Source organism: Terrapene carolina, unplaced genomic scaffold (assembly GCF_002925995.2).
Source record: "Terrapene carolina triunguis isolate 2854851 unplaced genomic scaffold, T_m_triunguis-2.0 Scaffold66, whole genome shotgun sequence".
Classification (NCBI taxonomy): domain Eukaryota; kingdom Metazoa; phylum Chordata; order Testudines; family Emydidae; genus Terrapene; species Terrapene triunguis.
In genome coordinates, this window is record NW_020664417.1 from 15,328,795 (window position 1) to 15,356,039 (window position 27,245).

General features: G+C 43.6%; 2 protein-coding genes across 3 annotated transcripts in view; one reads left to right on the forward strand and one right to left on the reverse strand.

Moving 5' to 3' along the window:
• The window catches only part of MGST2 (microsomal glutathione S-transferase 2), a 19,879-nt gene extending 829 nt beyond the window's left edge, over nt 1–19,050 (forward strand). Inside the window, exons 2-5 of the mRNA XM_026647835.2 lie at nt 6,318–6,417; nt 8,828–8,898; nt 14,424–14,505; nt 18,620–19,050. Of these exons, the coding sequence (XP_026503620.1) occupies nt 6,318–6,417; nt 8,828–8,898; nt 14,424–14,505; nt 18,620–18,752 (386 nt within the window). The 3' untranslated portion in view covers nt 18,753–19,050. The remainder of the gene's footprint in view (nt 1–6,317; nt 6,418–8,827; nt 8,899–14,423; nt 14,506–18,619) is intronic.
• A 4,610-nt stretch (nt 19,051–23,660) lies between these two features.
• MAML3 (mastermind like transcriptional coactivator 3) overlaps nt 23,661–27,245 on the reverse strand; it is a 356,473-nt gene continuing 352,888 nt past the window's right edge. For both annotated transcript variants that reach the window (XM_026647834.2, XM_026647833.2), the window contains exon 5: nt 23,661–26,526. In XM_026647834.2, the coding sequence (XP_026503619.1) occupies nt 25,541–26,526 (986 nt within the window). In that variant the 3' untranslated portion in view covers nt 23,661–25,540. The remainder of the gene's footprint in view (nt 26,527–27,245) is intronic.

Consider the following 27,245-nt stretch of genomic DNA (forward strand, 5'->3'; position numbering starts at 1 on the left):
CGCCTGGGGCGGCGAAAAAGCCAGAGCCGGCCCTGAGTGGGGGGAGGGGAGGGATTTACAATTTTTCGCTTTTCTGTTTTCTTTGTAGATTTTTGGGATTGTTAAACTGTTGCTAGAGTTTGTAAGCTGATGCAGACTCACCCTTCAGCTATGTTCTGCGCTGGCTTTGGTTTTTTTAGACACTTAGCTTGAATCCTCAAAAGTGCCAACTCCTAGAATCATTCATGAAGCCTTGAACCAAAAGTGCTTTTAAAAACTCTCCCCCCAAGCAGATGGCAAGGTATTGAATATCAGAAAGGAAAAATGACAAAACTTAAGTTACATAGAAGGCACTTGCAGCATGTGGATGTTCCATAATATCCTCTCATCAGGGGGTCCTAAATATATAGATTTATTTTATCCACTGTGGAAATGCGTCTTAGATTCATACACTGTATGTGGCTTTCCCACCACTTTGCAAACTACAGCTATAGTAGATAAATGGAACTGGAGAAAAAAGAACGACAACAGTGTGATTAGACATGGTACAGTGACAGCACTCTCAACACTAGCAATTGTTTTCCTTCAGATAATATGGTTGTGTCTACACCAAGCCATGGGATATGTATGCTGTACGGGTTGAAGGAGGACATAAGCATGAGATAAGGAGCAGAGGTTCAAGTTTACAGCTTTGTCAGTACTTGTAAGCAGACTGCTTTGTCTGCAGCAATGCCAAATCTTTATATTTGGTGTTTTCTTAAAGCCCCAGTTTCTGGATCATGTCATTCATTTAAAAAAAGTTTATAATTTGGGGAGAAAAATCTTAAAAATGTGAACCCTCAAGATTAAATAACCAGAAACCAGATAAAAAGAACCCAACATTTTTAAAAATCTCATAACTTGAGGGGGGGCCTGGCTCATGATTTTTGAATGTTTGAAGTTGGCAACACTGCTTTCATTCTTGAGTTGTGTGTGCCAGTAGTGCCTCTCCTGAACAACCTGCGTGGCTCTTGGCACAGCGTTTATCTCCTGTGACAATATTTACCATGAAAAGCTCACCCTGCTGCAAGGGCTGCTGCACTTTACACTGTTTAAAGTGAAAACAGGAAGAAATGGGACAAGGACGGGCAAAGAGCCACTGCCTGAAAAGTGAATACATTCTGAAAACTCTAAAACATAGGTGCTACTTCTACCCTAGAAATGCTACTGTGGCACAGTTGCAGCACTACAGGTGTGCTGCTATAACACCATTTTGTAGCCACCACAGCAACAGAAGGTATTTCCCCCCTCACTGTAGTAAATCCACCCCCCCCCCCTTCAACAAGCGATAAATAGGTTGACAGAAGAATCATGTTGACCTAGTAGTGTCTATACAGGGGCTTAGGTCAGTTAAACTGTATCATCCGATCACACAGGGCGATTTGTCACAGCCCTGAGGGTGCGGTTAGGTCAACCTAACTTTATAATAGAGTCCCTCCCAGAGACGAAAATCCAGCCCTGCCCAAGCCTCTACTCTTCCTTGCATTCTGTTAAAGTGGCAGTGTAAGAACCTGTTACAACCAGTTCTGGTAGTGGGAGCAGCCCACTGTCTGACTGTTTGACAGCTATCAGCACAAGACACCTAGCTATTAAACATCTAGTGGCTTGTCTGTGCTCCCATTTATTCCACTACATGTACAGTTCTGTGCTGAGAGTAACAACTAGGCAATAAGACCCCTCTGCAGCAGTGCTGGAAGCTATGTTTCACCTTACAACAGCTAGAGGCATGGTAAGACAAGCTTTCAGCCTCCCAGAATCACATGGGTATTCAAGGAACCAGGCCAGGCCATGGATTAAGCAAAGCAAAAAGTGGTCTGTGATGGAATGAACGAGCAGAAGCCTTGCACTAAGTGGGTTTCCACCAATGACTTAGTTTTTAAGACTTGCTGCAGGAGAGGGAAGGGGAGGTTTTACAGACCCATTAGAAAAGCTAGTGGGTCTCCAGGCTGAAGTAGAGTGAATTTGAGTTATGGCTGCTTGGAGAGGATTCTGTAGAGAGGATAGACACTGTCCCCTGTTCTGTGTTTTAAGGGACATCCCTTATTTGGCGCCTAATATCCTTTTATCTGCTTCCAATCAGGTGCTATCCCCAGGGCCACGCTAGCCCCCCTAAGTAGGTTAAGATTTTCCCCTGAGTCCATACTAAGGTTGTTCTAGACCAATTTGGGTATGATGGGCTGCTCAGCTGGCCAACTTCCTTTATTTCATCAGCTGAGAGTCCTGTCCCAGCCTGATAATGCCCCCATGGCTCAAAGTACAGCCTGGGGACCAACCAGCTATGGTTTGCTGGCTGCAGATGTTGGTCCAATGAAACATGTGGTTTGTCAAATTGGCCCTTGCAGCTGGTGAACCAAGCAGGGCTTGGCGGTTCTAAGTGGCAGCAGGAGGAAGGGAGCATTTTGAGTGGGTGGTAAGGGAAGGGCCAGAGGGAGACCTATTGAAAATTCCTCCCCCCCCCCCCCCCGAAATATTTCAAAAAGTGACCATCTTGTCCCCCTGAGCACAGTTACCCTGAAATATGCTCCTCAACCTCCTAATGCCACCCTCTCTCTCTCTAAAAGACTTCTGTGACAGTGAATCGGTCCTCAGCTACAATGTAAATGAAGGAGCATTAATGGAGGCAGAGAGGCCTTTCTAGAGGGGAATCCTGTACAAGGTCTGGCAAACCTGCCTTACAGTGAGACAAGAAGCTCAGTCTAGTTAGTTTATCCAAAAGAAGGTTATGGGATGATTTGATCATAACTATAATTAAAGATACAGTTTGCTCCCAGATTCTGTGACTAACAGATCTCTGTGACGTTGTGCAGTCTATATGGTTTTATAAAAACATGATAATAAGTGAATATAACGTAACTGGGATATGCTTCATGCAAAAGGTCTCTTGTAAGGTATCATTACAAAGCTTATAATCTACTGAGTGTGATCATCCGATTTGTATAAATGTACCACTCTTGTATCTAAAACTAGAAATATAAAATATAACTGAGGGCCTATTGTAACTATACAAAGTGTGGGCCATTAATGATGGTTTGGAATCTTGATGACTCCCATTGTCTGCAGATGGTTGTGTTTACCTGTGAGTCTTCCTGTATGTGTGTGTGCTGGCAAGTGAGTAATGAAGTCTTGCAGTGACATGTGATCATGTCACCTGAACTGGAATCCATCTTTAACCTGGTGCTTTTCCAGTGTGTGTGTGTGTGTGGGGGGGGGGTTGTGGAAACCCAGAGGGACAAAGGGTTCCCGCCTTATGCAAAAGATATATAAAGGGGTGGAAGAGAACAGAGGGAGGGAGGAGCCATCATGAAAAATCCCCTAGCTATCACCTGAGCTGCAACAAGAGCTGTACCAGGGGAAAGAATTGTGCCCAGGCCTGGAAGGTGTCCAGTCTGAGAAAAACCTTACTGAAGCATCTCTGAGGGTGAGATTATCTGTATTTAGTTTGATTAGACATAGATTTGCGCATTTTATTTTATTTTGCTTGGTGACTTACTTTGTTCTGTCTGTTACTACTTGGAACCATTTAAATCCTACTGTCTGTATTTAATAAAATCACTTTTTATTTAGTAATTTACTCAGAGTATGTATTAATACTTGGGGGAGCAAACAACTGTGCAGATCTCTCTATCAGTGTTATAGAGGGCGAACAATTTATGAGTTTGCCCTGCATAAGCTTTATGCAGGGTAAGACGGATTTATCTGGGTTTAGACCCCATTGGGAGTTGGGCATCTGAGTGCTAAAGACAAGCACACTACTGTGAGCTGCTTTCAGGTAAACTTGCAGCTTTGGGACAAGGGATTCAGACCCTGGGTCTGTGTCTGGAGCCAGATGGGAGTGTCTGGCTCAGCAAGACAGGGTGCTGGAGTCCTGAGCTTGCAGGGAAAACAGAAGCAGGGGTAGTCTTTGCACATCGGGTGGTAGCTCCCAAGGGGGTTTCTGTGATCCAACCTGTCACAATCTCCATGGACTTCTTTGGCTTCAGCTTCAGCCCCCGGGCTCTGGCTTCCATGATTTATCATCCATTGCCCCTACCTTTTACTAAAAATACCCATGACACAATCTTAATTTTATCTAGAATTACCTACATGGAGAGGAGATTTCGGATTGTAGAGGGCTCTAGTCTAGCAGACAAATAGCAAAATCCAATGGCTGGAAGTTGAAGCTAGACAAATTCAATCTGAAAATAAGGTGCTCATTTTTTAACAGTGAGGATAGTTAACCATTGGAATAATTTACCAAGGTCTGTGGTGGATTTTTCCAATCACTTGAAGTCCCCTTGAAGATTATCAGACCAACAGTATCAGGTTACTCCTGAACCAGAGCCTCCTGCAGAACACCATGTTGTCCTGTCCTGTGGCCACTATAAAATAAATAAATCAGATTTGCTCGTCTACATGTTTAATTTTGTATCAAGTATGACCTGGCCATCTCCATCAAAATCGGACAAACTTTTAAAATAAGATTCATGTTTCCTGAGCTGAAGGTGGCAATGAAAATAGATTTTAGATACACACAAGAATAGAGATTATAGAAATACTGGTCACAGCTCCTTAGTTAAGACTTTTGCACTTACAGCAGGTATTTAGCCTATTTGTAGTAATAATTAATAATCATAATAATACCTCTTATATAATACTGCTTAGCTCATGTATAGCACTTCAGCAGTAGATCTCAAAGTGCTTTACAAAAGAGGGAAGTATAACTCATTTTACAGCTGAGGCAATTGAGGCACAGAGAGTTGAAGTGGCTTGCCCAAGATCACCCTGTAGCACAGCCAGGCATAAAACCCAGGTCTGAGTCTTAGCTCAGTGTGCTATCCCCAGGGCCACACAAAGGGTATGTCTGAATGATACCTGGGAGCATGCTTCCTGGTATGGGTAGATAGACACATGCAACCTCTGCTTGAGCTAGTGTGCTAAAAATAACAGCTGGGCGGCAGGCTGCCTGCGTATATATCCTGGGAGTCTAGTCAGGTTTGTACTCAGGTGGCTAGCCTGAACTCAGCCCATGTTACTCCTGGCTTGGCTATGCTGCTATTTTTAGCATGCTAGCTGGAGAAGAGCTAGCCCACGTCTGTAGCCCTGCACTGGGAAGCACACAGTTGAAATCCATGCAGACTAGGGTGACCAGATGTCCCGATTTTATAGGGAGAGTCCTGATATTTGGGGCTTTTTCTTATATAGGCACTTATTACCCCCACCCCTGTCCTGATTTTTCATACTTGCTATCTCAGACTCTTTCTCCTTCTCTGCTGAAATCAGCTAGTCAGCTAGCTAATTAACCAACCACTCAGTTAAATGCAAACCTCAACCCTCTGCCCCAGCCAGGAACCCCCTCCCGCACCCTGAACCCCTTTCTGGTCTCACCCCAGCTGGAGCTTGTGTCCCCTCCCACACCCCAATCCCCTGCCCTAGCCTGGAGTCCCCTCCTTCATCCCAAACCCCTCATCCCCAGCCTCACCCCAGAGCCCACGCCCGCAGCTGGAGCCCTCACTCCTCCCACACCCCAATCCCTTGCCCCAGCCCAGTGAAAATGAGTAAGTCAGCGAGGGTGGGGGAGAGCGAGCAATGGAGGGAGGGGAGATGGGGGAGTGGGGCAAAGGTGTTTGGTTTTCTGCAATTAGGAAGTTGGCAACCCTAGGCACATGTTCTTTTGTAAAGCAGCTGCCCTGACTACTTGCCCTCATGGAGTCTGAGTCCAGCAACAGGGAACCTATTGAGCATACCCAAAACTACCACACCCAATTCCAGAAACTTCTGGATGTCTAGTGCTAATTGTGCATCTGCCTAGCAACAATGAACCAGACCCAACTCATTCCTACTCCTGCCCCCCCTAGATCTCATATTGGGTTCTGGGAAGTGGGCAGGCCCCCTAGATCTGTGAAAGAGATCTCGCTATTAGGTAGGTGGGCTACCCATGCAGGGGTGTCATATGGAGCAGGAGCCAGCCATCCTCAACATCGTGCTTTGCCAGAGGAGGAACAGGATATTAAGTGTGTAGACAGTTGTAGCTACTGAATTCTCTTGCTTTGGGGGGCATTCAGCACATAAGTGTAAATTTGCTGAAGTTGGGTTTTGTAATAAGGTTCAGGTCACCTTTGCAGTCAGCATGTGAATTTTTAAAGGGGAAGCTAGCGGAGCTGCAAGAGGTTTTGGTCCTTTTCATTCCAATTTAAAGGCAAAACCTGAGGAATGATGATTTCCATTTGAAAAATTGAGATTTGTAGATGATTTACAGGGCCTGCTGCTTTTCTGAAAAAATAAAAACTCTTTAATCCTTGATCCATTACTTTTACTTGCAGGTTGTTTTGCAAGGCTGGTAGGAAAATCGAGAAAGCAGCACAAGATCATGCCCCCAGAAGTCACCGGAACCCCAGAATTTGACAGAATATTCCGTGCACAGTAAGTTCTAGGGTCATTAAAAGGGTGGCAATGAGAAACGTCTTATTCATTTAATTAATTGGACACTACAGAGGTCTAATTTAGCCATTCAAGTGTGAAGTGATTTTTTTTTTAGGGCATTTCTGATCTTCTATGTGCTATGAGGATAGATCTTAACTCTCAGTGACCTCTCTCTTACAAGATATGGCTGTAACAATTGTGGGCATCTCCACAGAACAGCATTTGCTAAGACTTTGCACTAACCTGAGACCTTGCATGACCAAGGGCTTCTGTCCACCACTTGTTAGTGTTTGGGTCTCCTCGTAAGAGTAATTGCATTGCACATTCATTCCATGTTCACTGGGCCGGATTCTCCCAGGTACACTGGTCTTCAACTCCTGGTTTACACGGAAAGGAGATTCAGTCATTATGTGTCTCTACAAACTATATGGAGAGGTTCCATGTACTTTTTCTTTCTAGTTTAACATACCTCAGATCACAAACTCAATATTTATTAAGAATTTATTAGGCTTAGAAATCTTTGTGCTCAAATATTCAAAGGAATTTTTAATTTTCCACAACGGTATGCAAAAGCAATTTCAGTCCAGAAGAAAAGGGGATCACAGAAAGTTCCGTCAGACAATACACTATGGCTACTCAACACATATAGAGAAATGGAACAACAGATCAGAGCTATTTAATGTGAAGGTGCTGGTCAAAACTTCACACTTAAGGCTGCTTTGGGTTTATTTTAAGCAGGGTTTTAGCCTTTTTGTTTTTAATGAAGATTACAAAATATATTCCCCAAATTTATAGCATGTGTGATGAAAGACTGAATTTTCTGAGAATATACAAATAAATTGGCTAATTAGTTTGAGTTTAAAAAATTAATGAGCATTTAAGCATTAACTTGTCCTGGTGAGACACCTATTTTTGTATCCTTATAGCTAAAAATCAATAGTTGTCACAAGTACCAAACTACACACCTACATAAAAGTGTCTCAGACATAGGCCAAACCATTCAGCAATTATTGTTGAATAGAGTACACTGGATATACAGTCAACCCACTTACTTCACTCACTGTGAAGCTTAATTAAAGCTTCAACTGTCACATCATTTAGCTTCCAGCTTTTTATTTAGGTTTGGTTGGTTTAACATAGAAACTGTCATACTGGATCTATCTGGTGGTTCATCTAGTCAAGGAACTTTTCTCAGAGTGGCGAATACCAGATGCATCAAGGGAAGGTGATCCAAAGTGGATCAGTGGACAATTGTGGAATAACCTGCCCACGGTGGGAATGTTTTCCCAGAGCAGTGGTTCTCAAACTTTTTCTTTGCGGACCACTTGAAAATTGCTGTTGTTTGTACCGTTAGCTAACTATTGTAAAGCACTTTGGATAAAAGCACTATATTAAAAAAAAACATTTTTTGTTCTACAAATAAAAGCTCACAACTCATTTTAATATCAGTAGTCTTACCTTTCTAATGTGATTGATGTGCCCTCTCCCGCCCGCTGTGGCAGCCCCCAAGCTGGGGCTGAAAAGGAGGGGAGGGGAGTCTTTCCCCAGCAGCTGCAGTCCTGGAGCTGGGGAAAGTCACCACTTTCTCTGGCTGCCGCAGCTCTGCACATCCCAATTTCCCCCACCCCACTGCCCCCTCCCACCTACCCCCTATTACTCCCAAGGCCACCACCTCACCTTACAAGAGGGTCTTCTCCAGGGTCCAGGCACCTAATTAGTGGAGCCATGCCTGCGCGGCTCCACTAATTAGGTAGGTGGCCCTTCATTCTCTTATGTGCAGCCGTCCAGGCGCGCGCCTAAGAGGGAACTATCTGCGGACCACCTGAATGGAGCTTGCAGACCACCACAGTCAGAGAACCTCTGTCCTAGACCATTTCATTTAGTGATTGGCTTATGCCCTGAAGTGTGACATTTTATGTGCAATGTAAGGATTATTTTAAAGCGATCCTCTCTAATGTAACTAACATTACTGGATAATAAAAATATCCAGTTATAGAAAGTTGCCTTAAATAAAAAAGAAATACTAAAATTTTGAATATGAGCAAAGGAAAAGAAAAAAACAAAGTGAGATCAGGTACAACTTTTAAAGTTGTGTTTTCAGGCCATTACTGTTGTAATCATTTATAAGTTCTATCATGTGCTTGTCATTCTTGATACTATAGCCATAGGGATACTCAGACCAAGGCCTATTATTTCAGTAACAATGATAGGAACAGAACTGTACATATTTGTAAAGAGACAAGAGTGAGATTTTTCAAAAGTGCTCATTGTTGACCAACCTCTGCTCCCATCAAAGCCAGTGGCATGGACTTCACTGGGAACAGCATTTGGCCAAAGCTGAGAGCTTTTGAAAATCCCACCCATAGTTTCTTTCTTGCTCAGGTAACCTTTCTATTAATTTATTCCATAGACAAAACTGTGTTGAGTTTTATCCAATCTTCCTGGTTGCTCTCTGGATTGCAGGCTGTTTTTTCAATCAAGGTAAACACAATTGTTGTTTTATTTTGGCCTAAACAATGTTTTATCAGCTATAATAGTTTCCGCTGTACCCCGCGGTTAATTCAATGTCCTTTTATTGGCTTTAAATGTGTTACCTCTTTATGTCACTGAGTGCCCCTTGTTCTTGTGTTATGAGGAAGAGTAAATAGGCTCTGGAATGGTCTTGGTATTTTACATGTCTCTGTTCTACCAACTTTTACTCATTGCAAACTAAGGATGCGAAGCTTGATGTATTTACCATCGACTTCTTTAGGCCAGACCAATATGTGAGAACTTCCCAGTAGGAACCCAAAATATGCATCCAAGGGCAAAAAATTAGCATAAATAGTCTTTCCTCTTTTTCACATACAGAATCCCCTCTTAACACGTAATGCCACTAGTAAGTACAGTAAATTATTATTAATATTTCAAAGGAATGTTCAGAAGGTAAATTTGTTAATCTGTATAAAAACCTGTGTTGTACATTGTTATTAATGAGAACAATAGTTTTCATTATGCTTCTCCAGAGAGAAAATAAGCCTCCACATATTCAAATGCACACCCCCTCCCCTAGAAAGGTAAAACATTCTCTCCTTTTTTCAGTATTTAAGCTCATTTTCTCCATTCATTTCAGAAAGTAAAGTTCTCATTTTCCCCTCCAGCTGAGAACCTGATTCTGATGGGAGTGCTTACCACTGGGATGGCGCCTCCTCCTGGTCGTTCTGGGGAAGAGCATGCGAGGTTGACACCTCTTCCCATGGTTGCATGCAGTCCTCCGCCTCTCTCTGGGTCTGCATCCTGCTTTCACTTCATGAGCTGCTGCTGCCTCTTTGGCATCCTGGAAGGGGGAACACATGGAATGATTGTGACTCAGCCCTACAGCTAAAGTCTTCCTTCAGCAGTTCTAGATAGTCTACTCATTCATGCCTTGTAGTGCCATTCTCAGCATCTGGCAGGGGAACATGGGCCTGCCCTCTACTCCAGGTTCCTGGCTTCCCCCTTTTCCTGGTTTGCCAGCCCAAAGACACCTCTCTTCTCCCAGGGAGTGACTGCAGACTTTCCCAGCAGCCCCCTTCTGCTGCCAATTTTCTGCCTTTATAGTCTCAGCCCAGCTCATTCCTCCTCAGCTGGGCGTCTTCATTCAGTCAGAGGATTGCTTAGCCACCTCATTCCTCTCCATTGAAGGCTGTTAGGTTAATTAGCCCCATTTTCAGTCTGCATTAATGCTTTCAGAGAAAGTGTGGGATGAACAGCCCATCACACTGATACATGGAATGATTCTTGTAATAGGAAATGCAATGTGATTCTGACTCATCCCCCAATTGTTCTCCTACAAATACAACAGGATCAGGGAAGTAAAATCTGCTGCAAGGGGAAAAATATATAGATATATAGAGATATAAGAGCGAGAGGAATTACAGTGGTGTGAATGAAAACTAGATGTGCCTGGTTCTTACCCTCTGATGTCTGCTGGACAAAGGCAGACCACAATTGATTTTATTTATATATACATAAATAAATTATAGGCACAAGGGGTTGCACAGGCAATTCTTAACTTTTGAGTACTTGACTTAAAACAACATTATGGTAGCGAAGTCAAGCACTCAAAAAAGTTAAGAAATGCTAGAAATAAGGTTGCCTGTGCAACCCCTTGTGCCTATGCATTATGATGCAGTCTTTCATGATATCATCACACACTCATTTTCCCACATGACCCCCTGCCTCATTCAGTGCACGGACTGGATGATGCTCACTTATTGATCAGTTATTCAATATTTTGTTTTCTCCTCACTGTTAAATGTGTGCCTCAACTCTAGTGCGTGCCTAGTGTGGACAGCATCTTCAGTGAATTTAGCTGCTAAAATCTAAGGAATCTCTGCAGAGCATATATGAACTTCAGTTTTTCAAGGGCTTATTACGTGGCCAGATACTAGTAGATTTTCACAAGTATGGCAAAAGGCACATCCCTGGTACAAAAGCCACCCCTACAATGCCAAATTTTAAGTCATTGCTTGAAAGCAGGGAGTGTGCTAGACATTATTAAAGAAAAAGTCACCAGAATTTTTTTAGCATCAGCAAAACATATTTGTGCCTAGCCTCATTCTTGGAAACAACCACCATTTTGGCTGAAATTTTCCTCAAAAAGTTCTGTCAGAAACAAACACTTCACAGAGAAAATTTTAGCCAAAATGTTTAAGTTGGTCATAGTTGTAAGCAACCAAAAATAGAGCCATATAATAGGAAGTGTCGGGCAACCTTAATAATAGGATGTGATATCAATCTTGCCTGTAACAGATACAGTTTTAAAAAACAGATTGAAGAGCTCTAAACTAGAAGGGCCTCACAGAATTTAGGGTTAAAGTCCATTTTGACAGCCTAAGTGAAATGGGATTATTGATGCCCACTTCATCTCTGGGGAGACAGAGCCACCACATGCCATCTGGTAACTTTTGCTCAAGAGATCCCAAACTGAGTGCATTAAGGCAGCCAAGCCTGTCAGAACACATACTTGAATATGATAATAGCTACAATCATACTTTGCCTTGTATGGTGCCTTGCATCAAAAGATCTCAAAGCACTATACAAACAGGAAGCCCCACACCTCCCCTGTGAGGCAGAAAAGTATTATTAACCCTGTTTCTCAGCCTGGGAAACAGGGGCACAAACTGCTCATGGCTTGAGCTTGACTTCAGTGGGATTGTGAATGTTTGCCATTCTAAGGCCATGTCTACACTCGACCAGTTGTGCAACAGCATGAGCGCTATTGTAGATGTGGCCTACACATGCTCAGGCATTTTCAGCACTGTGTCATGAAAAATCTATTTGGGTTTTGCAGATCTTCAGATTTACTCTGTGGTTAAAGTAGACTGAAACAAGAGTGGGAACTCTGCCTGTACCAGCTGAGGAGGAGAAGGGGAGCAAGCCAGGGAGAGAAGGGGAACCCCCTTTTTCTTTTAGCAGAAGAGGGTGGGCTGCATCCTCTCTTACTTTAACCCCTGTATTTAACACTGCTGAGAACAGGGAGTTGAAAAGACCCTGTCTACACTAGCACTTACAACAGTATTGTCAGCACAGGGGAAACTGCACCAGTGCTGGAAAGGGGGATTCAAAATTGGAACTGAGCAAATAATTGATTTTTCAGTTTGGTGATCAAACCAGAAATTGTTTCCCCTTCATTTTAAAAAGTGTTTCATAGTCAGGTTTCTTTTACCCTCCCCTCCCACCTCTTAAAAAAATACATCCAGCTAACTTCTGACACCATCTTTTGAAACAAAAACATTTAAATGTTTACATTTAGAAAATGTTTAAACAAAAATTGACTTTTTCAGGATTTTTTTTTGGGGAGGGGGGGAACTATTCTTCAGATTCGACCCAAATTTACATTGTTTTAGTTACCCAAAGCTGCATTTTTGGGGGGCAAATAAACAATCTGAAAAATTTTGCCCACTTCTATTCAGAATGTGTTCATGTGGGCCAGGCCTGTGTGGCTTTCCCAGTCACTCAGGAAGTCCGGTGCCACTGTCCAGGAATCTCCTAGTAATGATGGCATTGGCTCCATTTGGCACTAGATCTTTTGTGACTACTCCTGTTAAAACAATAACCTTTGTTCTCTTCTCTGTTTTCTTAACAACTCTTTCTCGGGCTGGTGCTCTGGCCTAGAAGAGTCAATGTGGCTGGAGAGAAGATGCATAAGTACATGTGCCATTTAGTTTCCTCCCCTTTTTGGCTTCTCTTGTCCCGGCTACTAATTTTCCCTCCATTTTTACAATCATTAAAGGTGCTAATTTCTCTTTATTTACAGGTGATAAGTGATTTCTTACAAAAAGGCACCTTCTGGAGGCTAACTTCCCTCCCACCACAGATTCTAATCTCATTTTTGCCAATAGAAATCCAGAGTAATGCCATTTAAATCAATGGTGCCACACAATTGTATAAGTGAAATCAGAGTCAGGCCTTGGAAAAGACAGAAGTGTTTGCTAGCCAACGGCACAGCCACTTGCTGTATCATCTCCCTTTTGAGAGGAAGGGAGAGGCATTTTAATTATTTTTCCTAGTCAGCATGCAGTAGTCTCTTCTTCACTGACATCAATGTGGAATATAGTAAGTTTTTTTGTTTCCAAATATTTATTTCTTTAGACTAAAAGAATAGGGGACTCTACCTGTTGCCCAGACATGCCCTGCACAGGACAATGTGACTGATTCTAGGAGGGCTGGCTAGGGTTAAATCTGAAAAACGCTGAAACAGATACTGCAGGTATTTAGTTTCCTCTATGTAGTTCCTTGTGCTATTGCTGGCTCGTCTAGGATGGTGTAAAGGCATCCCAGAGTAATAGGGATATTACTTTTGTGACTACTGTGATTTTACTGATTTCATTACATAGGCTGATTCAGGTCTATCTTGTGATAAAAGACTCCACAAAGGGGAGGAGTGGGGCCACACAGTTCCCTCTTCTCCAAAGCATCAGGGTCTAGTCTTAAGGATCTGATTCCAGTCTCTCTCGACACCAGGGAATAATTCTGCTTCAATCCTTGAAGTTGCACCAGTGTAAGTGAGATCAGGCCCTGAACAGCTCAGAGTGAATTGAAGAGTTGTGAAACCAGTTGGTGGCACAATCCCATAGGTGGGGGACAGGGAGACTTATCAGACGTTTGACTCATTTTGCCTCTTTGAACTCTAGCTCTATTGCGGTTTAGAAGTTGTTGAACCCGTTTCTTTATCTCTTTTGTACAGTGCATCATATTTAGGCTCCTCTCCGTTGCTTTCTGGCTAGTTGCTACTGTAATTGATTCACCCCTTTCTCGGTTTACTCCAAAAATGTTGGACACTTCTCTTGAATTGTGAACTCTCTAACTAAATGGGTCCCATGGTGGGGGACCAATCTACCTCTTACCTTTACAGAAGAGTGGTTCTTCTAGGTCATGGCTGAGGCCAGTGGTAAGGCAGTGAAGTGAAGCACCCCAAAGAGAGTAGGCTTATGAATTGCAGAAGAAAAAGTTTTCACAGCTTCCAGTCCATTAACTCTCCTGTACACTAATCAGCTAGTTAAAGGCGGGACTGGGTGGGCTTGTGGGTACAAGCCCAGAACTGGAATAGCACAAGAGATGGATTCTGGGACTAGCTCTGATATTGACTTCCATGTGACCATTGGCAAGTTATGTCCTTTCTGGTCTTCAGTTCCTTCCCACTGTAAAATGGAGATAATATTGTCCTTATCTCAGAGGGATATCACATGAGCTTAATTCATTACAGTGTGTACCATTCTCTCACATCCTTCGCCTAAAGATGCTTAATAATAAATACAAAACATTATTATTATTAACAGCAACAAATAAAATAAGTCGATAAAAGGTCTGTTTCAGAAACAAAATGTGACTGTTTACAGCAAGAGATTGAGATATCTGTCAAATGCCAAAAAACCCTGGTGCCACATAAATAAAATAATCACAATCAAAGTGACTAGTTCCTTCCAATCCTAATTTTTAAATTCCCCACTAACTTTCTCCCATTCATCTCTTTTTACCTTCAGTATTGGCAGCCCTACTGGGTCTGGTGTACATGTACACCCGTCACAAATACTTCCATGGATATGCAGAGTCTGCAAAAGGAAGGTAAGGAGGACTCACCATCTGTGCTTAAGTTGAATACTCCAGGTTGTGGTCTGAAGCTGGGCTTATTGCCAACGACTGGTAGTGAAAAGTGACTATAATTGAATGCAACATGTGTAAAGTGTCAGCAAGAGGTCTGAAATGAAAACCCTCAGGGAAGGTAGCTGGCTGCTGCAGCTGAAGCCTAGGTTAAAGTGTGAATGTGCTATTGGTTGCAAGAGACAGGAGGTTTGATGGTCTCAATGCAATGCCTTGTGGGTGCCTACTTTGCACCACAGTGTCTAACAGGGTTGGCATATGTGCACAGAAGAGGCCCAGAAATAGAAAGCCTAGAGCTTTGCAGGCCAGGATTGCACTACATAAGGAGACTGTTGAGGCAAAGCTTGCCCAGAACCTGCCCAGCTTGTACCACTGCTAGCATTTCCTCCGTTCATTAATAGTAAAATCATTGTATTAACACATTTATTATGCAGACCACACAAAATACACAGTGGGAACGAGCACGCAAATTTGGCCTTGTAGCTAGAGGAACTTTCACCAAACACGAGATGAGGAGGCTTTAGATAAGCACAAGTTAATGAGCATTAAGCTTACAGTGTTTAAACTACTCTTCTAAAGGCTTGTGTGCGCAGAAATGTGCAATAGCTTTTGAATCTATGCAAGATCTCTCTACCTGCCACTCTCCATTTCAAAATCTGGTGCTTCCACTGATTGCACGCATGTGCACTCACACAAATTGTTTCCTCTTTCATCTCAGTACCGTATTAACCCAGATACGGTAAAGAAACCGCCTCATCTGTGATGCCTATCTTCTTCTAAAACTGAATAGTCTGTAAGTAAATCAGACAAGGAAAAGACAAACTCCCCATTCCTGGAGACATTTACAGTTAGACTGGGAGGGGAGGGGGGGAAAGCACTTTAACACACATTATTAGGGAACAATTCTCTAGTCCATTCCTCCGCTACTAGAGGAGTAACAAAATGTTTTCCAGCTCTACTTTCCTGAGTCTAACCTCCTGCCTCTTCCCCAGGGCCGGCTCCAGGCACCAGCTTAACAAGCAGGTGCTTGGGGCGGCCAAGGGAGAGGGGCGGCACCTGCGGCAATTCAGGGGCGGCAGGTCCCTCACTCCCTCTAGGAGCTAAGGACCTGCCGCTGAACTGCCGCTGCCGATCACGGCTTTTTTTTTTTTCCGCTTGGGGCGGCAGAAATGCTGGAGCCGGCCCTGCTCTTCCCTGCTCCTCAAAATACCCAGTGCCAGTTAGTAGCCCCATTTTGCAAGGCTTCCTTCCTGCCCCTAAGGAATGAGGGAGAGAAAGACTCCCAGATAAAATGAGACCCTAAAATTTGTCCTTTGTCAGAGATGTAATTGTCAGGATAACCCTCTGAAAAACCAGAAAGGGCCACAGCTATTAAGGAATATCTAGGAGGGAATGCCACATTTTGAAATTAACTGTCCTTTTTGTATCAAATAAATAAGAAAAACCTCCTTTGTTAACAAACCTTTTCCCCTCTGCAACTCTACGATTTTAAAATTATACCATCAGCGCCTGAAATTGCACTCAAGGAAACAAAGGTATTGCCTGGGTCTATTGTTGTACTGGGGTTTGCTCTGTTACTTGGAGGAACTCTTTTTCAGCTCTTATTTAAGCTGAGTTCAGTGCTGCTGTCAGGGGCCAGACTGGCAGCCCTGGAAAACGGAGTGATTCACAAAGGCCCACATCTTCAAGGCACCTAACGGCCATTGAGATCAATGGGAGTTAAGTGCTTAAATATCTTTGAGGATCTGAGTGAAAGGGCCTGTTTCTGCAACCCTTGCCCATGCTGATCAGTCCTTACATTCAGTGGGGCTGTTCACAGAAGTACTGCTTAGTAAGGGTTGTAGAATTGGGCCCAAAACATGTACCGGACAGACAGAGGCAGTGCCAGTTTGCCCACTCCGCTAATAGATCTCAACCTAGAGACGACAGCCCTATCCGTAAGAAGGTAATTCAGGCTTCAGCTCTGACTGACAAAGGTGCCAGCTGTAATGAGGATACCTGTCCACTAGAAATTGGACTGAGACCACCCATACATTTCATATAGGCCATTGAACTATCCTCAACTGGTGATGAATTTTGGTCAGTCCCAGTCTGACCTGCATTTGAATCATTAACTTGTTATAGCTGTGAGATTATGTATCCAATTAGCAACCCCGGAGCAATCCAGTTACCGGACACACTGTACTGTTCCAGTTCAGACTGCCAGCATCCAAATCCCTTTCTCCATCTTGCTCCTTATTGCTAGTATCCTTCTCCATTGACCACTGCTATTTGGATCCCAAAACACTGCACAACAACGTTCTTTGAAAAATGTTTGGGGGCCTCCTACTGCATCTAGCCAATGCTTGATTTTCCAACATTTCTCAGCCTGCTCTGGGATATTTCACTCTTTTTGAGGAGTGGAAAACTGATTTTAAAAAGAGCCAACAAAAACTTTGGCTTAAAATTTCCTTCCCATTTGCACGTGAATTCTGCATTTTCTGCCATTGGTGGGAACCAGAAGTACCAAAGGACCATGAGAGCGAATGTTTTCTTGGTAATTCAACAAAAGCCACCTTCAGTAAGTATTGATGATCTATCTCAGCCAATGCTGATCTCACACAGTGCCCAGGGCTTGGGAGAGAGCTGTGATCAGGGGACCTGTGCACAGGGCTGTGAACCAGGAAGTTGAGAGTTTTAATTTCAGCTTTGACTCTGACTCTGTGAGTTTGAGCATGTCACACGATCTGCCTTTGCCTCAGTTTGCCTCTCTGTAGGTAACTGGAAATAATTATTCCCCTACTTGCCTGCCACACAGGACGCTTTGAGCCTCCCACATCTTCCCATTGCAGCTGCAAAACCCCACAATTGTGTGCACAAATTAAGTGACACCACATTAACTCCCAGAGCTCATAGCATGTGTATTTATCTGACTTGAACATACAAACCCTAGTTTGCATGTGGTAAGGCTGCAATCTGTAAACATAAGAGGTGCCTGCACCTTTTGGGCAGTTCACCTTTTGCCCAGACCTTGACAAGTATGCAACCCCCTCCCAACACACACACCTGCAGCAGAGCAGTACCAACCTCCCAGCTTTGTTTGCATGAAAGATTTTTCATATTTTCTTGAGAATTATGAAATTTGGTAACTGGTGACTGTCACAGCATCCACTCACCACAAGCAGTGCCTCCTGCTGGCTGTCCTGGGGATTAGCTCTTCCAATTTGCACTCTCCTTCTGATATTGTCTTCTCCCATCTTGTCTCGCTCTGCTGGCTTGCTTGCTCTCAGGTCTGCAGCTTCCTTTTTGTGGCTTGGCCCTCCAGCCAGGTCACTAAAGTTCCTCCATTCTAAGGAATCCATAGTCTTTCCAGACCTCCTGCCCTTGCCATTCCCCAGTGGCTAGTAGGGGAGCGCAGGCCTGCCCTCAACACTGGGTTCCAGGCCAGGGACCCTATAACAAGCAGCCACAGTCCTACCTCTTGCAGCTGTTTCCCTGGGCTTCTTCCTACTTATCTCGCTTTCACCTCTCTGGGTTTGCCAGCTTCCAACTCCCTCCGTGCCAGGAATGACTACAACCTACTTCCCTGCAGCCTTTCCTAGCAGTAACCCCCCTCTCTACAGGGAGCTACCTGGCTTTATACATGCCCTGCCTGTTCCTGCACAGGTGAGCCTGTCATTACTTAGCTGCCTCCAGCCTCAGTCTCCTCTACAGTCTAATTAGCTGACTGGGCCCACCTGGCCTAAGCCAGCTCTTGCAGGGCTAGTGTGGGGAGTCCACCCCATCACAGTGACATTTTTCCATTTCCACATCAGTGGCTAATTCTTCATGCTGTGATCAATCCCACCCTGGAACAAATTGCAAATTGTCACACAACTACCTCAGGGGGAACATCACCATTTTCAGAGAGGAAAATTTACTAATTTTCCCAGCAAAAATCACTTTCTGGTGAAAAGGTCATTTATTTTTCAAACCAGTTTCATCAATGGCTCGTTTTTCTCTGGCACAGCTCTGATCAGCTGGTGTAGACTGAAAAGTTTCACAACACACACAGCATATACATCTTGTAATTGTGTTTCTTTCTGGTTTCCTCCTCTAGGATAACAGGTTTTTATTGGAGTGTGGTGGTTCTGCTCTCACTGATGGCCCTGGCTGCAGCTGGGATTACTAATAGCTTTCTGGAAGAATACTTGGACATCAGCATAGGAAAGAAATTACATAAATTGCTCTGAAGATTATTTATGTATAAATAAATAAAGTAGATGCTTTCCCTGGACATTAAAAGGCAGATGAGCTGCATCATGTGGAATGAAAGCATCCAGATTTCTTTATTAATCGTCCATTTCAATGTAAAGGGCATGTCTTTCCTGACAGTTTGTTTACACTGTTTCTTTCCTATACCACAGAAAAGCAGACACAAAGAATATAGCAAATGTGGCTTCATGTTTTGAGTTACATGTTTAATGAATTGGTCTCATGTGTACAATATTGTATGACAGCAAAAATTACATTGAATTCAGACAATGTTAATCCAGTGAGTGGCTTATTTGAAACAGTTGTTGCACATGACAACTATTTTACCCAATGTCCTTCAGCCCTGCCATGGCTGCTGGATTCTTCCTGCTCTGCATCATACTTGGGGCTGAACATAGAGAAACACATGGTCCCTGCACAGAGGCACTTAGAATCTGTGGCCTCAGTCCTGCAAGCGACTCCAGCCCTGATTCAGGAGAACATTTAAGGATGTGTTTACAGTGCTTTCCTGAATATAGACAGACTTCATTGACTTCAAGCACATGATTAAGTCTTACTTAAAGTTAAGCATGTGCTTAAAGCCAGTATGTGTTTAAGTCCCACAAAGCGCCTTTCCTGATTTGGGGCCTCTCTATGGACAGACCCCAGTTTTCGCAGAGAGCCCCACTGAAGTCAATGGGTCTTCATGAGGGAACAGAGGTCTGCCAACCTGGAGTCAGTGGCAGGATCAGGACCTAAACCAGACACAGCTAGGCACAGATGCTAGTCAAGCAACTGAATCTATTTCATTGTTTCTCCATAAAGCACAGATGGCTGATGTATGGGAGAGACTAGACAAACGCTCCAGCACAGCCAAAGCTCACAGAGAGTCATAAAATAATAACGAAAGCAAACTGACTGTGAAAACAGTTTTCATTAAAAGGGGGCGGGGAAGAGAGAAAAATCACTGCCTGGTGGGCTTTCCGGGCATGGTGCTGAGGTTGAATTGAAACAGCACTGAAGAAAGAAAAAAGGCAAAGCTGTTAAATGTCTTTAAATAGGTCTAAATAAAGTTATAGCAGATTCCTGATTATTCAGACAATTTGGGTGACACCAAATCTGTTCAGATAAATGGGAGCTTGTAGGCAGAGAGTCCTTCTGGCACACATCTGCAGCTGGGGTTTGGCCATAAATATTGTATGCACTTAGTTCTGGTCATTCAGGGCACTATGTGGCATTTAGGGCCTAATTCAAAGACCATTGACTTAAACAGATGTTGAGTCAGACCATTAATCATCTTCCACATGATGATCAATTATAAGGTTGGAGCTGAGGCATCCATAGTCACTGTAACTAGATCACTTGCCATATTCTAGCATTTGTGGTGACTGAATACCGATGAGGTTGCTAACTATGTGTTTCCAAAGAATTAAAATTCAACATGAGTGGAGCAGTTATTGTTGCAGAGGGAACAATGATGATGAATAGTCTGTCTTTTGCGCTTTTAAAGGACACTTGCCTTGAAGCCACTGTGGCCGGAGAGATGCCCAAACAGCATGGCTCCAGGGGGAAAAACAGGAGATATAGGGCCTGATCCCGCACCCACTGAAGTTAGTGAGAGTCTTTCCATTGACTTCAATGGGCTTGGATTTGGTCCACTAAGAAGTAGGAAAAGAGACAGAAAAATCTATCCTACCAGATATGATGCCTCTTGACAGTCACAATCAGAGGTGCTGCCTCCAGGAAAATTGAGAGGGGATGGTAGTAGGGAACCAAATTAAATCATAGTAATGAAGTACTTTTAGAGAACCCACAAAGGCCATCTTTAAGCAGTGTTCAGGCATGATAAACCTTAGCCTTGCATTGGTATGTTTATAGAGAACCTGCCATCCCAAGGCCCCTAACCACTGTACAAAAGGAGCAAAGTGATATACCAACTATATGTACTACACGTCAATGAAATGTTGCCACTTCTGGGATGAAATACAGCAGCTGTTTAACAGCACAGAGCAGCAGTGCTAAAGAAGAAATATGGGACCAAAATTATGGGAGTTACACCTGCTTACTACAGAGCTGAGGTGGGCTACCTAAAATTAGAGAGGCTACCACATTGCCTTTGGATAGTTCACTGATCTACTTACGCAATTTAGCAAGCACTGGACAAATACTAACATCCCTCTGAGGTAAGTACGTATTATCATCTTCATTTTACATATGGGGAAACATAGTGGGTTTATATCAATGTAATTCCATTGGCTTCAATGGAGTGACTGACAGGCCTGGAGACTTTCTCAAAGCCACATAACTTGGTGGCAGTGCCAAGACCAGAATTCAGCAGGGTTCTGAGTCTAGCAGTAGCACATGCTCCTTTCATATTATTTCTTCTCTGTTTTACAGGGTAATAACCAGATTCTTGACTGGATAAACTCCAGTACAAATCCAGGGGCTGACCACTCACTCACAAGGAAGGAATTGGATTATTGCTGAGGGCAAATTAAATTGCTACCATCATAATACAAGCTTAAATACACTTAACACAAAATGAGGGCCTGATCCCAGGAGATACCGAGCACCCTCAACTCCAATGAATCTCATTTTGTTTTTGTTTTTTTTTTCAATTTTTCCCCACACAAAGGAGGCAAAAGCACTGTACCTCATTGAATGCTAAGTGTGTGCCAAATATTGAGTTTCGAACCTCAGCTGATTTCACTGTAGCCCTTTTCGAAGAGTGATTTATTTATTTATTTTTACAGTGGAAATGCTGTATCTTGTTTACTCTCCCATAACTCAAATAGGACTGAAGCAATTTTGCTCTAACTTTTAATTCAAATAAAATTAAAATAAAACCTTCAAGCACAGCCCAAACCTGGAAAAAAATTAAGACTTAAAAATTATTTCTTTGGAAAGTGTGAAAATGACTTATAATGAAAACGTTTTTGCAATGTTAACTATAGCTGTTGTTACTGGAGATCATGAAAGCATACCACAAAGTGAATGGTTCACTCTTGTAATCAATATACCGCAACAGACTTTACCCCTTTCTTCTTACTGATTGTTACTTTATAGCTAGCCAACCGAATAAAATAACCCTCATGCCCATTTTAAACTCGATCCCTCTTCTTCCTTTGAAGCCCCAAAGATAATAGTGATAATATCTGGATATCATGGTAGGATGAATGTGAGGTGCCATGAGTGAGAGCCCTATAAATCAGTCTTTTCTTTGATTCAGATAACAATCTTTTATTTGTTTTTTTGTTTTTTCTTTAAAAGTGGTATGTTAACATCAGGTCATTTCTACATTTTCAGAACTCTGTACAGGTCTCAAAAGGAAATAAGCAATGCTTAATGTACAAAGTAAAAACAGAACACTAGAAAAATCTGAATAAAATGGAGCAAGTTGCTGTCAGGGATACAGTACAAATTAGTAATTAGATGTCATCTGAAGTGCAATACCACTGCAGTGAGGATGAGTTAAGGAATGAAATAAAAATACTCTATTTTAAACAAACAGTATATATATATTTATATGTATATATTTTACAGATAGTAGACCCAGTGATATCTGCAGAATTGTAAAAACCTATTTACAAATAACCTTTTTTTTTTTTTTAAACATTACATATACATCAGCACCATAGTAAGAAAAAAACCAAACCTATTAAAATCTACCTCTCTATTACTTGGTCCCAGTACGGAGTATTTGGAGGAAGCTTTACAAAGACAACAGCGACTCAGTCCTCATCAGCAAACTTCCTGTCACCGTATATGCGCTAATTCCTGTACCCTTCCAATAAAAGTGAATTTCCATTACGTCACTTTTCAGTGTGTCTGTTTGTGTTTCTAAATCTAATTTCCCAGTTTGCCTCTCTGAGGATACATCTACAAAGCAAAATCAGAGCTTGGGTCAACTGACTCAGGCTCACAGGGCTCATGCTGCGGGGCAAAATGTAGCCCTGTAGATGTTCTGGCTTGGGCTGCAGCCTGGACTCTGAAGCCTAGCAAGGGAGAGGGTCCTGGAGCCCGGGCTCCAGCCCAAGCCAAAACACGTACAAGGCTATTTTCAGCCCGACAGCTCGAGTCCGGCAAGCTCAAGTCAGTTGACCCATGCACTGAGACTCAGCACCATAAGGTTTTTTTTTTGCTGTGTAGATGTATCCATAGTTGACAGGGAATCCTTTGTCACTGAGGCCAGGAAATAATGATGCAGACCAGCCACTCCATCCCCACCATGCTTGGCATCCTCACTGCTGTATGTGACCCTTGGTTAGCATGGTGCAACTGTTTGACACAGTGCAGGACAAGCATGTACCCTACCCACTCCGATAACATTTACACATAGCACACCAGTGCCAGTTCTACCCCTTCATCTACCCCCCTTTATGCTAGTATGACTAAGAGCCTACTAGCTATAAAATGCTTGTGGTTGAAATCTTCAGTTGGTGCTCACTTTTACAGTATTAGGGCCCACCCTGACGTCCCCTGAAATCAGTGGAAAGACCAAATCCGATGGACTTCAACGGATACTGATCGGCCCCTTCAAGTGTATTATTAAAATGTGTTGGGTAAAACATTTTAACTAATGCATTTTAAAACTCTGGTGTAGCCAGGACATGCTGTATTTTAACTGATTGTTTGGGAGTTACCTTAACCAGCTAACCCATGTTAACATACAGCTTGCCCTGTCTACACCCTTTGTCCTAGTCTAGACAAGCCCAGCAAAGGGTTACCACACAAGGGTGAACAAGCAGCAGGGCACTGAGTTACCTGATGCTATGTCTACACTGCAGCTGGAGGTGCGATTCCCAGCACAAAGACTTGCATGAGCTCAGCTCAAGGTAGCACATTAAAATAGAGGTGTGGCTGTTGTGATGGCTCAGGCTACCGACCCAAGCTCAGACCCCGGGGGGTGGGGGCATTGCCAGTGCCACAATATCCACGCTGCTAATTTTTAGGACAGTAGCTCCAGGCTGTCTACCCAGCTGGGAATCACACCACCTGGCTGCAGCGTACACATAACCTGAGGGGATAAAGGGTCCATTTTACTCCCATTTCTTGCTCCTGCTCAGACCTGTGCTCCATGCAGAAACAAAGGGCTTGAACCTGTGAGGTACTGAGTGCCCATCCTCAGCTCCCACAGATTTCAATGGGTCAGCGCTTCATACCATGGGGCCTAAACCAAGCAAATGAAGACAAGTCGATTGGTAGGTTTGGATCATTTAAACAATTTTCACTTCAGCAAATGTTTTGGCTCACAGAGATTGGGTTCAGATATTCTGAAGGGCCAGGTTTTATTATTTTAAAAGCACCATTTTGAAAGACATATCACAGTTTTGTTACATGTTCAGCACAGATCTGCATTTAACCTGTCAAGAGACATGTCACTGCTACTTCCTAGCAAGCTGGTTTGGGTAGACCCTGTATTTGCGATAACCAATAGGGAGTCATTTGCCCCCACCGTGGTTGATCATTACAACCAGTCCTTTCTTGATTCCTGCTGTTTGGATACCCCAGCGAATTTATCCCGGCACTAGGAAGTTTACACTGAACATCTGTTTAAGACAGAAAAGCAGGCTGCATGTAGTATTAAATCAACTGCATGGGCATCCCAGCCCCAAACAACACCTCTAATCTTGCGCATTCAGGAGAAGAAGGGAAACTCATTCAGAGTTCCACACTCTTGTGGTTCATTTTAATGTTCTCAGACCTGCTTCCTTTCTTCATTGTCCCTGTTTGTGGGGGCTGCTGCTCGGCTGAAGAAAAGTGAAGTGCAATGGCCTTGTGTTACAGTGCATATTTTCCCCCATTGTTAAGGAAAAATCATGAGAATCATGAGTATTATTGGGGAAGGAGGAAGAGAAGGGGACTTGAATTGGATCTGCACGGAACTCTACTATAATCTGTTCACTCTGCTTAGTCCTTTGACACCTTGTTTAGCTGCTAGCCAACAGTACACTGCCAAGCAGCACAGATGTGCCGAAGCGCCCAGATACAGAAGCAGAGACATGAGCCTAAAAGAGAATTAATAGCTCATTAAGTTAACCCACCCACCTAAGCAGTGGGTGTGCCCGCTCATATCCACTGACAGTCCTGTACTCAAACCATCCTGCTCTTTGTATTGCCAAGTTTATGTTCTGCTAAGCTTTTATTTTAACTTTTTAATCTCTCTACAGTGAAAATGGTAACCCCTCTATGATTGTTTAGGCTAATCACATGTGCTGGACATTCTTGCACAATAGCCTAGAGTAGGCTCCATAGGCCTTGTTCTGTATCAAATCAAAGAGAGCGGTACACTTTGAAATCTGGAATCTGCTTACACCCAGAGTTCAGCACATTTCTGACCTGTGGACATGGGCTGCGCAATCACCTGGCAACTCCCTTAGGTTTTGTTCCCGGCCGAGGGATCTAGCTCTTCACACATCCTGAAAGCTGCGGCGGTTACAGTAAAATAGAGTGGGAGAGACTGGGAACACCGCATCGCTGCGCAACAGTGCCTCACCGCACAGAACGCGCCAGCTCGTCCCATGGACAGAGAGCAGCTGCTTTTCCAGCCCTCCCCTCTCTCTCACAGACAGACAGAGCAAGTACTGCTGTGCAGTGGAGATTGCTATGTGGAAGTTTTGTGAAATCGACACGTCGATGTTTTAACCACCACCTGACTCTTCCACAGTTGGCTGCAAGTCAGCTCGGTTTGCACAGATTTTAAAAAGCAAAAAACAAGGATGGGGGTACATCCTGTTTTCTTTTTTTAACGTAACTATCAGAGTTTTAAACTATACAAGCCCATTCACTATGGGTTTCCAAACAACTCGTCAAGTTCTTGCATCCACTCATCACCTGGTCCACCTTTAATGATGGAGTCCACAAGGTCCGCACCCTCTGCTATACTTGAAAAGGAACCTCCAGCTCCTTCATTACTGTAATTGTAAGACATGTCCTGAGTGGGATTCCTCTCATAGGTCTGACCTTGGTTGCTCTGAGCAAAATTCCCACCTGGCATCTGTTGTGTAGGGGGCTGATTGAAACCAGGCATAGTGGGAACCCCCTGACTTATTGCAGGCATAACCATTGTCCTTGCTTGGCTGGTTCCTTGTTGTGCAGGGAGCTGTTGCAGCATTTGTCTTCCCATTGCTGGATTTAGGGCTCTGACTGTTCCACTAGTGTCCACAACTGACTGGTTAATTCCCTGTGGAAAATGTTGCTTGGGCAGCCTTGGTTGCCCAGACTGCACTGGATACGCCGTGCCATTGTTGAATGACCCAATTTCACTGCTAGTCCTTCCAGGGATACCTTGTAAGCCTCGCTGCTGCCAGTTCTGTGCTCCTTGAGGGACAGTTGCCATCATGTTTTGAAGTCTAGGGGCTTGTGGCCTGGGCAGGACTTGGCCCACAGGTCCTTTCATCTGCTGATGTTGCTGGGGAATAGAGTTCACCAGGATACTTTGACCAAAACTGCTGACAATTCCAACCCCTTGTGCGGACGCGGGCTGCCTTGGTCCTTGGCCTGCACTATGTGCCAGGGTCATGCCACTTTGGTTTGGGTGCTGCAACATTTGGCTCATTCCTGTGCTCATATTATACATTCCTGGTTGGCTGGTAGATGTATTGCTGTAAGGAGTCATTCCCATCTCGGACTGACCAGCTGCTGTCGACATTGTGCCAGGGTTCTGGGAGGGCCCCATTGCCATCATGCTTGCATTCTGGGCCATCATTCGGGAGGTCCTCATGCTCTGAAGCGCTGCTTGGTTTCTCACTGCTGCTATATCCTGGGGAGAACCTACAGCAAGGAGGGGGAAAACTAAGTATTAAATCATACATCTTTGCATACCAAAAATTTTGTAGGAGCCTTTCAGATTGCTTTGCTTTTTGGGTGAATAAATTATTCTTTCATGTGACAGTTAAAGGAGAGAGGAGAAGGTTATGCATCCCAGGGAGGAAAAATCTAGTCCTCCTGGTATTCACATGTCAGACAGAACGTGCTTCCCCACAACGTTCTAGCTGTGACCTGAACGCCGACCCACAAAGTCTCCTTTCCTTGAAGGTGAGAGGCGGTACAGCTCCAGTGCTACCCTAAACAGGAATTGCTGATCATGTTAGGTATTCAATCTGCGAAGTGGAAGACTGTTCAGCAGAGAATACTATCAATACAGGCCATTAGACTAATTTCCCTGAAGACCTAAAATAGGGCTGGAGAGGTTAAAAGCCAATGACTTACCCGGTAAGCAATTCTCATTTATGGCAATTTTTGGATATGTCCCCCCAGAGATCTGGGGGCTTTTGGTTCTCCGTTTATCTTTAAAGTATCAAGGCAAACTGATTCTGTGCATGATCCAGCCTAAACCATCAGAGCCTTCTTGATAATGTACTATACAAGCTCCTCCAGTAAAACGGTGAGGCTTCAAAGCAGCAGGTACACTGCAGAGCCATTGGAGCAGCAGTACTGAGGCAGGGTTGCCCTTCTATTAGGCAGTGACTGATGATAAAATGTTCAAAAGG